We start from the raw sequence: 12342 nt of genomic DNA, 5'->3' as shown, positions 1-12342 counted from the left end.
TGGCCTTGATAGTTTTGAGGGGCACTGGTCAGGTATTTTGAAGAATGTCCCTGTATTAGAATTTGTTTGACATTTTTCTCATTGTGCTATCTTGTGATTTTGATTTGTATTTCCCTAATGATTAGTGATGTTGAACCTCTTTTCATGTACTTACTGGCCATTTGTATATCTTGTTTGAAGAAATGTCTATTCAAGCCCTCTGCTTATGTTCGAATTGGGCTGTTTCTTTTTTTGTTGTTGAGGTTTAAGAGTTCTCTATATATTCTGGATATTGATTCCTTATCAGATATGTGATATGTTAATATTTTCTCCTATTCTGTGGGTTGTCTTTTTACTCTGTTGATAGTATCCTTTGATGCACAAAAGTTTTTCATTTTGAAGTCCAATTTATCTATTTTTTTATTTAGTTGGCTGTACCTTTGGTGTCATATCTAAGAAATCATTGACAAATCCAATATTATGGAGTGTTCCCCGTAAGTTTTATTCTGAGAGATGTATAGTTTTACATGTAGGTCCTGAATTCATTTTGAGTTAAATTTTGTATATGGGGTTAGGTAAGGACCCAACTTCATTATTATTTTTTTGCATGTGAATATCCAATTTTCTCAGCACCATTTGTTGAAGAGGCTGTCCCTCCCCCATTGAATGAAAGTTTTGGCACCTTGGTCAAAAGTCATGATTACACTAGGGGTATGGGCTTTTGAGAGGAAGATCATAGAAGCCAAGTGCCATTGTCATTAAATCATATCAAGGGTACATATTGTCAACATGATTTATAATTGCTGATGTTGACCCTGATCACTTGCATTAAGTAGTGTTTGTCAGGTCTCTCCACTATAAAGTTACTTTTCCCTTCTCTGCTTCTTTTTTTTGGCTGAAAGAACATTCCACTGTGTGGGTATACTGCATTTGATTTTTCCATTCTTCAGTTGATGGACATTTGGGTTGTCCTACTTTTTTGCTACTATGAATAATGCTGCTATGAACACTCATGTACAGTTTTCTTGTGTGAACATATGTTTTCATTTCTCTTGAGTCATTTCTTTTGGGTCGTATGGTAACTCTGTGTTTAATCATTTGAGAAATTGACAGACTATTGCCCAAAATGGCTATACCATTTTACATTCTTACCATCAGTGTATAAGGGTTCTAATTTCTTCACATTCTTGCCAACACTAGTTGTTATATGCCTTTTTAATTACATCTATCCTAGTGGATATGAAGTGGTATCTCACTGTGGTTTTGATTTGTATTTCCCTGAAGGCTAATGTATTAAGTATATCTTTGTGTGTGCCTTAGTCCCTTTTGTGCTACTATAAGGGAATACCACAGACTGAGTGATTTATAATGAACAGAAATTTATTTTCTCATAGTTCTAGAGACTGAAAGTCCAAGATCAAAGTGCTAGCATCTGGCAAGCGTCTTCTTGCTGCATCCTCACATGGCAAAAGGCAGAAAGGAAGAGAGGCAAAAGGGGGCTGAACTCTCCCTTTCATAAGGGCATAAATCCCACCCATGAGGGCAGACTCCTCATGACCCAGTCACCTCCCAAATATCCCATCTCTTAACACTACCACAATGGAAACCAAATTTCAACTTGAGTTTTGGAGTGGACAGATATTTACACCACAGCAGTGTGCTTATTAGCTATTTGCATATTTTCTTTGGATTTCTTCAGAGAAATGTCTATCCAAATCCTTCAGCCATTTTTATACTGGTGATTTGTGTTTTGATTATTGAATAGTAAGAGTTATTTATGTATTCTAGATGGAAAGTCCTCATCAGATATGTGGTTTGCAAATATTTTCTCCCATTATTTGTGCTGTCTCTTCACTTTCTTGATGGTTTACTTTGATAGCACGTTTTAAAAGATTTTTATGAAGTCCTATTTGTCTATTTTGACTTTCATTGCTTTGCTTTTAGTGTCATATCTTAGATCTAATACAGGATCATGAAGACTTATTATTTTAAAAAATAATTTTCTCCTCTCCATATTCCCTCCTCTTTTTTTTCTTGTATTCTAATTGTAATCTTGAGCCTTCCCAATTGATCTTGCAAAGGTAAGATTATCTTTCCTGTTGTATTGACTGTGTCACTGTTTTTATGCTACATCTTGAGACATTTTTTCAATCCCAACCTTTTATTTAACTTTTCATTTTGGTAATTTTAATATTTAAGAACTCTTTTTTGTTTGATTGTTTTCTGGTTATTTCTTTTTCCTATAAGGATATAATATCTCCTTGTATATATTTGATTATAGTAACAAACATCTTAAAGTTTCTTCTGTCCCCAAATTATCTCATTTTCCTCTGGGGTCAGTTTTGTCTGTTTCTTGTTTTTTAAGTATTGTTTTTACTGCTTTAGGTTGCTAATTCTCTAATATTTTTATGAGCCTTTTTAGCCTATTTGTATTCAGTAAAACTGTTGGAGATTTCCTCTAATACTGTGAAAGTGAATTTATTTTCTATTTTGGCCTCTTTCCTGAGTGGGTAGTATGTTGAAGAGCTCAGTGTGAATGTGCCGTTGGATGATTAGGGGCTTCCCAAACACTGTAATGAAGAGAGCTTTACTTTAGGGGACCATTAGGGATACTATTACCCTGCATGGCAGTTTGCATACCTTAGAAAAATGCGTCTTTCACATATAGGGCTTGGCTGGCTTATAGTACCTTTGTGCTGAGAAAAAAAGGCATCCCTTTCTTGATCCAGGCATCACAGCCCAAAACTAGGATACATGGCTTGGCATACAGCGTTCATGCTTTATTTTAGTCTCTGCTTTTCCCTCTGGTTAGGCAGTTTGTTCAGTCTGCAGACTGGACAGTTACACTCGGTAGCCATGATGCTAAAAGCCTATATATACCTGAGCTTTTGCCTGGTAATCCATTTCATTTCTTTAGAGAAGAGTTATCAGGTTTGGGACCTAAAAGTGAATACTGAACTATCTGTGCTCTGTACTGAGAAACAGGAGAGAGGTGGATATTCACAGACAAACCTTTCATTAATCCCTGTATTGTCAGCTGCACTCTCACTTTCTCTCCAGACCTTAGATGGACAGCTCGGCTTCCTACTGCTCTGAACCTCTTTTTAATTCAAAGGAATTCTAGGTTGCAGCTTTGTCTTTTATCCATCTGCTTTTCCATCTTCAAGAAATATCTTTAAATCTTTCACTAGATGTGCCCCAGTGCCCACTGCCCCCACATATTTTTGCTGTTAATGGGTTTCTTCCTTCTTATAATTCTGTACTTTAATGCTGTGAGTTTTCAGTAGTACGCAGAAGCAAGTGTATATATCCATTCCCCCATTTTTAACTGGAATCCGTTAGTTTTGAACTGGAAAAAAAAAACAAACTAAGCACACACACTTTGATCATATTATTTTCCTACTTAAAAACCTTTAATGGATTCATGTTATGTATAGGACAAAGTCCATGCTATTTTATGGTCTCATTGCAAGTAGTCTCTCTAGATGTATGTACTATTTTGCTACTGTGTCAGCTCATTGCTTCTGCAAAATATGTTGCTTAAATACAGCTTCTATTCTCTAACCTCTAGGTCTTCCAAAACTACCAATCTTTTAAAACTTATCTCAGGTTTTAAATCAAGATTATTTCTTTCAGGTCAAAGTGGAGATAATATTTATTTTGTAGGGTTTTTTGTTTTTGGTGAGGATCAGCTGAAATAAAGCATGTAAAAATACTTTGAACACTATAGTTTGCTCTACAAATATTAGTTATTATTTTGCTCTAAAGAATTCTGTGAATTTGTGTATCATCATTTATGTTTTATGCTAAACCTATGATGGAATAAAGAAAATGTTCAAACTAAATAGTTGGTAATATTTAAGTATTTAAAGCATCTTTAATATTTCCACTACTTGTCATCTAATTTTGTACTTAAAAAGTGATAGATATAATTTAAACATTTTCAAGATTAGAAGTTAGCAGACTATTTTATGATATAGAAGTATTAGCTTAACAAATATTATATTGATTTATGCTTCTTTAAAGAATGCCCTTAGTTTACTTGTAGCTAATTAATCTTTAAGAAAAGTGAGCTCATGCCAGCCGGGCACGGTGGCTCACGCCTGTAATCCCAGCACTTTGGGAGGCTGAGGCGGATGGATCACCTGAGGTCAGGAGTTTGAGACCAGCGTGGCCAACATGGCGAAACCCTGTCTCTACTAAAAATACAAAAATCAGCTGGGCGTGGTAACACATGCCTGTAGTCCCAGCTCCTCGAGAGGCTGAGGCAGGAGAATCACTTGTACCTGGGAGGTGGAGGTTGCAGTGAGCTGAGATCATGCCATTGCACTCCAGCCTGGGTGATAGAATGAGACTCTGTCTAAAAAAATATATATATTAAAAAGAAAAGTGGTTTTTGTTGTTTTTGACGGTTGGTTGGTTGATTTACATTTAGTTATATGGCTAGTTCTTCAGCAAATTTTGTGATTGCTATACTAGATTTTTTTATAATCCATTCAAAAAGTGACAATAGTATTTTAGCTCTTTTGGTGAAATTGCTCATTTGTTCCTCTAATTGTGTACTAGCCTTAATTTTTTTCCTCTTTCTTTAATTTAGCATGCCAGAAAGTATTGGTGGATCTTTTGGTATCTTTGATGAGTTCAAGAACATGTTCAGAAGAGCTAACCCTTCTTTTGAGAATATTTCTGGAGAAATCTCCTTGCACAGTAAATATGCTATAATTTTTACATTTTTCACTGATAAATTCTTTCACTTATAATTTTTAATAGAATGTATTTTTAATTATTTAGAAATGTTACTAAGCTCTTTTGATGTGACAATTGGTATAGTCAATTTCATGTTATTATGTGTGAAATGCTCAATTACTTGCATATATTTTAACCATTTCACTTCAATTTTGATTAACCAGACATATCACTGAGATTATCTTTTCTTTACCCACCCCATCCCCAATTTTTGTGCTTCAGAAAAGCTGAATAATTTTAATTACTAAAGAGAACTTAATTGTAAATAGTTATAACCATCTTAGGGATTATCCTTCTCAAAAGGTTATTATCCACTATACTCTTCAGTTATTGTCTACACTTCCCCTTTCCATTGGTGTGGCTTAGTGTCTTTTAAACTATTATTTGCTAGGAAACCCATTTTTATAATGAAACCTTGACTAGAAGCATAAGCAAATAAGAGAGAAAACTTTGGAGCTGTTTCATAGTGGGATTTGGATGTTCCAGAGCCCTGCCCACTTTATCACCCTGCTCCAGTCCCAAGGTTCCTAAGGGAGCTCTGTGGAACGTAGGTTAAAAACCACTAGTGTAGATCACTGAAAACTGGCTGCTATATTTGTGGAATGCTTTTTATTACTTCTTCTGAGTATATTTGTCATTATCATAATCAACATCAGGTGTTATTTTAAGCATGAATAGGACATTGTACTAGGTTAATCTTTTTTATTTTTTTCCTTCTCTCTCCTTAGTCATTGTTCTTGCCTTTAATTAAATGTGCATTTCCTCTTGTATTTTCTATAAATTCTACATTTCAGTTTAACCAAAAACTTGTAATATAAATAAAAGTTTAAAACCTTGTTTCAGTTTGCCAAACACAGATGAAAGAAAATTTACTTGATATGAAAAAATCATGTGAAATAAATTGGAAAGTAATTGAACACTCAGTTTTATGAAGACAGTCATGCTCTAAAGTCAGAAATCTGGAGAATATGTAATGTCTCTGGTTATATCTCTGATTTAAAAATAATTGGGAGAAGAACCATAGTTTACTTAGAAATAAACATTTTTCGTTGGTAGAAATGATTCTTGATATAAGTATTATTTTTAATTTAAAATTTAAAACCAAATCATAACTATTAAATCTAAATATGTATCAAAAAATCTAGGTACCCCATAAATATATGTACCAACTATGTATCCACAAAAATTAAAAATAAAAAAATTTTAACAAAAAAACATCTAAGGCAGGGCACCATGGCTCACGCCTGTAATCCCAGCATTTTGGGAGGCCGAGGCGGGCAGATCACCTGAGGTCAGGAGTTCGAGACCAGCCTGACCAATGTGATGAAACCCCGTATCTACAAAAAATACAAAAATTAGCTGGGCGTGGTGGCATGTACCTGTAATCCCAGCTAGTCAGGAGGCTGAGGCAGGAGAATCACTTGAACCTGGGAGGCAGAGGTTGCAGTGAGCTGAGATCGTACCATTGCACTCCAGCCTGGGCAACAAGAGCTAAACTCAGTCTAAAAAAAAAAAAATCTAAACATGAAACAAATTAACCACAAAAGATAACATATTTTAAGAATGAAGGCTGGGCATGGTGGCTCACGCCTGTAATCCCAGCACTTTGGGAGGCCAAGGTAGGTGGATCACCTGAGGTCAGGAGTGCGAGACTAGCCTGGCCAACATGATGAAACCTTGTTTCTACTAGAAGTACAAAAATTAGCTGGGGGTTGTGGGGGTAATCCCAGCTATAATCCCAACTACTCCGGAGGCTGAGGCCGGAGGCTGAGGCAGGAGAATAGCCTGAACCTGGGAGGCAGAGGTTGCAGTGAGCCGAGATCATGCCACTACACTCCAGCCTGGGCGACAGAGTGAGACTCTGTCTTTTTTTTTTTTTTTTTTTTGAGACGGAGTCTCGCTCTGTCGCCCAGGCTGGAGTGCAGTGGCCGGATCCCAGCTCACTGCAAGCTCTGCCTCCCAGGTTTATGCCATTCTCCTGCCTCAGCCTCCTGAGTAGCTGGGACTACAGGCGCCCGCCACCTCGCCCAGCTAGTTTTTTGTATTTTTTTTAGTAGAGACGGGGTTTCACCATGTTAGCCAGATGGTCTCGATCTCCTGACCTCATGATCCGCCCGTCTCGGCCTCCCAAAGTGCTGGGATTACAGGCTTGAGCCACTGCGCCCGGCCGAGACTCTGTCTTAAAAAAAAAAAAAAAAAAAAAAAGAATGAAATCTGTTTCATATTTTATCTCAGCTATGAAAAAATGAAAATTTTAAAGATGTGGGAGATAGAAAGTATTTAAATAGGAATACTGATATGTATGGGTATGTTTGTATTTTCATTTATAATGTAAATTTCAAGATAATTATGTACTTTATTACGTGATTAGAAAGTTTCATTTGTTTTTCCTTTTCTCTAGAAAATTCTTCTTCTAGGTATTCTGAAAATTATTGAAAGTGATACTACTATGAGCCCTTCACAATATCTAACCTTCCCTTTACTGCACACTCCGAATCTAAGCAACAGTGTTTCATCACAAAAGTATCCTGGGATTTTAAACAGTAAGGCCATGGGTTTATTGAGAAGAGCACGAGTTTCACGGAGCAAGAAAGAGGCTGATAGAGAGAGTTTTCCCCATCGGCTGCTTTCATCTTGGCACATAGCCCCAGTCCACCTGCCGTTGCTGGGGCAAAACTGCTGGCCACACCTATCAGAAGGTTTCAGTGTTTCACTGTGGTTTAATGTGGAGTGTATCCATGAAGCTGAGAGTACGGCAGAAAAAGGAAAAAAAATAAAGAAAAGAAACAAATCATTAATTTTACCAGATAGCAGCTTTGATGGTACAGGTATGATGACAGGATTATCTGATTTGTACATGAAGAGTTTTCAGACTGTAATTTTCCTTGAGCAGTAAAAATGTAGTAGTGTTCTTAACACTGTTAACATGTTCTTCACCTTAACTGCCTTATTTAGTGATGGTAGGTCCTGACTTATCAAAGCCTGAGTTGTCATATAGCCTTGAATCTCCATTACAGATACTTTAGTTTTCTATAGGGGTGAAGGGAACACCACATATACAACTTTTTCTGGGGTCATCAGCCCCTAGAGTTCCTTATGGAACTTCTTTCCTGGTCCCATTACTGGATTAGGGTGGCTCCTGATGTTAGAAAAGGATAAAACCCTATAGCTGCTTTTCTTTCTGTTATTTCCCAGCCCCTGTTAGACAGTCTGCATTTCATTTTCTTTCTCTTTTTTTTGAGGCAGAGTTTCGCCTAGGCTGGAGTGCAATGGCACGATCTTGGCTTACTGCAACCTCCTTCTCCTGGGTTCAAGCGATTCTACTGCGTCAGCCTCCCGAGTAGCTGGGATTCAGGTGCCGGCCACCGTGCCTGGCTAATTTTATATTTTTAGTAAAGATAGGGTTTCACCATGTTGGCCAGGCTGGTCTCAAACTCCTGACCTCAAGTGATCTGCCCGCCTCAGCCTCCCAAAGTGTTAGGGTTGCAGGTGTGAGCCACCTGCTTTTTGTTTTTGTTTTTGTTTTTGTTTTTTGAGGCTCATTGCAACCTCTGCCTCCCGGGTTCAAGTGATGCTCCTGCCTCAACCTCCCAAGTAGCTGGGACTACAGGCATGTGCCACCACGCCCGGCTAATTTTTTGTGTTTTTAGTAGAGACGGGTTTCACCATGTTAGCCAGGATGGTCTCAATCTGCTGACCTTGCGATCCGCCCGCCTCAGCCTATCAAAGTGCTGGGATTACAGGTGTGAGGCACTGCATCCAGCCTGTGAACTTCCTTCTCTCTTTTATTTCAAGTTCTCCTCCTCATGCCATGTCTTACCTCAGTGACCCTCCCCTAGTTCCTGTCACAGAATGTTTAAATGCATCAGCCATCCTCCAACATTAGAATAAATTTCATTCCAGTTCCTTCTTTAACTGAAGAATTGCTGTTATGCTGCACCTTGTTTCTCATATGACTAGGGCAGAAAAAAGCTGTTCATTGAAAAACAGTTTATGGTGATGGAAAGTGAATTAGGTGGGATAATTCTTAAGGCCTATGGAATGAATGAAATGACTGGATGAGACAGATGTTTAGGGTTTTATATGTACATGGAGACGCAGGCCTCAATTCCACAAATCTTTCATTATTCATTATAATTAGCTCTTCATTCCACAAATCTTTCTCATCCAGTGGAACCTCTGTTTTAGGACACTATGCCTTCACTAGAATTTTCTGTTGTGGATTGAGTTTTGCCACCTAAGAACTGATAGCTCTACATGTGATAATATTTATTATGATGCTATCTAATGTGCATTGAGTGCTTTCTGTATGTGTGTCTCTTTGCTCAGCTGTTTCTATATACATTTTTAATATTAACAAGTTAGTAAGTGCTCATACTATCTGTATTTTTAGAGGAAGTTAAGTAGCATGACCAAATTATATAGCTGGTAAGTGATGGAAAGGAATTGAAACCCACCTTTTTTTAATTCCAGAGCCTTGACATTGCTACTATACTATAAGCTATGCAGATTGCCTTCTCATGTTTTAATGGAGGCAATCTCAATGTAAACAGTCTCTTATAAAATGAATAAATGTACATAGTGACCTGAGAAAAGTAAATATTAGAAAGTTTTTTCTTAATTTTTTATTTTAAGGATATATTAGAAAACATATTTTAGAAAGATGATTTTGCATAAACACTTAAAAATAGTAGACATATCTAAAAATTTTTGAAGAGAGATAAAGAATATTTTGCTGTGATACCACATCTTTTACCTCTAACTGATGCCTTTGGACAAATTAACCTCTCAGTGCCTCAATTCTGTCACCCTATATATATTTACCTTATAAGATGGTTGTGAGCATTAAGTTAAATATTTGTAATATTCCTACTCTATAATTCCTAGGTACACACTGGTTTTGTCCTACTGTTTTATTTGTACAAGTTCATATTTGGTATGGAACATTTTTAAAATTTCATGTCAGATATGAGTTCTCTATACATCTTATATCTTGGTCAGTAGCCTCAAAATAATCAGTTACTTTAACTCTTCTTTTTCTATTGTCATCACTACGGTGAGTATTTTTTTTTAACATCGGTCATGGTTTTACCTGTTGAAAAATAGCAACTAATATGTATGCAGTCTAGTAAGCAGTAGTGTTCTTTAAAAGTCTGAAACTTTGGACATGCATTTTGTATTATGATATAACATAGCTTTACATAAAGTCACAAGTATTATAATGACAAGTAGATCATCATACATCTTCAGGTAGTGCTGTGTTTTGAAAGATGAGAAAGAGGAGTCAAGATGAATAACCAGATAGCCCAAACCTGTAAGCATTTACCCTAGCTTGCCTTAAAGAAACACTAGAGATTCTGAATCACTTAGCAATTATATTCAAAGACCACTCACCAGGGAATATAAATTATGAATATATTCAAACACTAGAGTTTTTCCTTAAAATTTGTAATATGAATTCAAATTTTAAAAAATCATGCCATGTGATAATTCTAGAATGATTTTTGGTAGTGTGAGACAATAACACACATTGACAGTGATGTGTGCTCCCTGGACCAGGGTCAGGGAAGTCATAGTGACGCAATCCAGCTGAAGAAAGAAGCTTGATACACATTGTAATAGGTTGTCACATAGCAGTCTGGTTATGCCCACAATTGTCCTCAGTTATTATACATTTTTAAACATTTAACAACTTTTAAAGTACTGAATTACCATTTTTCATCCCTTGTGCTTTTTTGGAGTTAACATCTATACTCTGGAAATATGGTTGTTTAGAACAGATCAGGCTCAGACATTCTGGGTAGGTAACCTACTACAAATGAACAAACGTGCTTTGTATTCCTGTAAATTCACTTTTCTACTCAATTGTTATGAACCATTTTACTGATCATGTTAACATCTTTTTCTTATAGGGAGCGACAGACCGGAAGGTGCAGAGTACATAAATCCTGGTGAAAGACTCATAGAAGAAGGATGTATTCATATAATTTCACTGGGATCCAAAGCGTTGATGATCCAAGTGTGGGCTGATCCCCACAATGCCAGTTTTATCTTTCGGTATTGATTATCCTCAGCCTCCCATGAATAGATAATGTATTTAAATAATTTATGTAAGAGACATTAATGTGAAATCTGCTAATAAAATTTCATTATAGCAAAACAAAAAGTCTCATTTAAAAATATATACATTCTAACAGCTATTAATACCACTTTTGTAATAGTGTATTATTCTATCCAAAAATCCGTAAAGTCTAAAATATATTAATTCTCGGCTGGGTGTGGTGTCACACCTGTAATCCCAGCACTTCGGGAAGCCAAGGCAGGCATATCACCTGAGGTCAGGAGTTTGAGACCAGCCTGGCCAACATAGTGAAACCCGATCTCTACAAAACAAACAAACAAAAACCGCAAAAATTAGCCAGGCATGATGGTGCATGCCTGTAGTCCCAGCTGCTCGGGAGGCTGAAGCAGGAGAATCGCTTGAACCCGGGAGGCAGAGCCCAGATCGCATGCCACTGTGCTCCGGTCTGGGTGACAGAGTGAGACTGTCTCAAAATAAAAATAAAAATAAATAAATAAAATACATTAATTCTCTGTTAGATTTTAGATCAAATACTTATTGAAGTCTTATTCTATGGAAATATTCTATCAGATTGTAATGGTCTTAAGGTGTTATTAACAAACATATGTTTTCCATGTGGGTTATATATTTAATAGCCATTACCTGATAAGCTTGGGTTCTCCTTGTCATCTTGTCCTTTTATACTGTCTCATTTATTAAGTGGTATAGATACAGGTCTTTTATTTGTATTGAGTATGAATAGTATGATACTATTTGTCTAAAACTCAAATCTAAACAAACCAGTAAGTTATTTAGGAATACATACCTTGTAAACGTTACAAACATTACTAGATGCCTTATGTACATTATCTCCTCATTCTTTCAGTAATTCCACAAAGTAGATTAGACTTCCAATACAGTCTGGTATTTAGACATTTATATTAATTTTTCTGTGAACCAAATAATACATTGTAATTTCTAAATGAGCGATGACTATATAAATAGTAGTAATATATATATTTTTACAAACTGAATTCTGAAAATTATTGCCTAAATTATGACTACCAGCTAATGAACCTAATGTATTTCAGTTTGTGAATTGAGGTAATAATAGAATAACTAAGTAGCTTATGGTATAAAACGAAGACCTACTGACTTTTCAAGCACTTAAAAAAAATAGAACTGATTTTTAATCTTACTTAAATATTTAGAATTATAGTTACTATATATGTGTTAAATACTGAGGTCAGAAATTTTATGTTTTCAGCCTATGCCTTTTCTCTTTTTTTATAGTGTGTGCATGGATTCAAATGATGACATGAAAGCTGTTTTACTAGCACAGGTTGAATCACAGGAGAATATTTTCCTCCCAAGCAAATGGCAACATTTAGTACTCACCTACTTACAGCAGCCCCAAGGGAAAAAGAAGATTCATGGGAAAATCTCCATATGGGTCTCTGGACAGAGGTAGGAAGCATTTTGAGGAAATGCATGTCAATCTCATTTACAGTGTTAACGTTTCATTAGTCTACTATAACTTCTGAAACAGATTACAG

The 12342-nt window shown here is 36.3% G+C and overlaps 1 protein-coding gene across 5 annotated transcripts in view; it reads left to right on the top strand.

Moving 5' to 3' along the window:
• The window catches only part of LYST (lysosomal trafficking regulator), a 229277-nt gene that overhangs the window by 97939 nt on the left and 118996 nt on the right, over positions 1-12342 (top strand). For all 5 annotated transcript variants that reach the window (XM_030937161.1, XM_030937164.1, XM_030937163.1 and 2 more), the window contains 4 exons: positions 4577-4686; positions 7127-7553; positions 10638-10782; positions 12080-12253. In XM_030937161.1, the coding sequence (XP_030793021.1) occupies positions 4577-4686; positions 7127-7553; positions 10638-10782; positions 12080-12253 (856 nt within the window). The remainder of the gene's footprint in view (positions 1-4576; positions 4687-7126; positions 7554-10637; positions 10783-12079; positions 12254-12342) is intronic.

This window comes from Rhinopithecus roxellana, chromosome 8, assembly GCF_007565055.1.
Source record: "Rhinopithecus roxellana isolate Shanxi Qingling chromosome 8, ASM756505v1, whole genome shotgun sequence".
NCBI classification, from domain to species: domain Eukaryota; kingdom Metazoa; phylum Chordata; class Mammalia; order Primates; family Cercopithecidae; genus Rhinopithecus; species Rhinopithecus roxellana.
The sequence above is the reverse complement of the archived record's forward strand: the minus strand, read 5'-3'. Positions and strand labels throughout refer to the sequence as shown.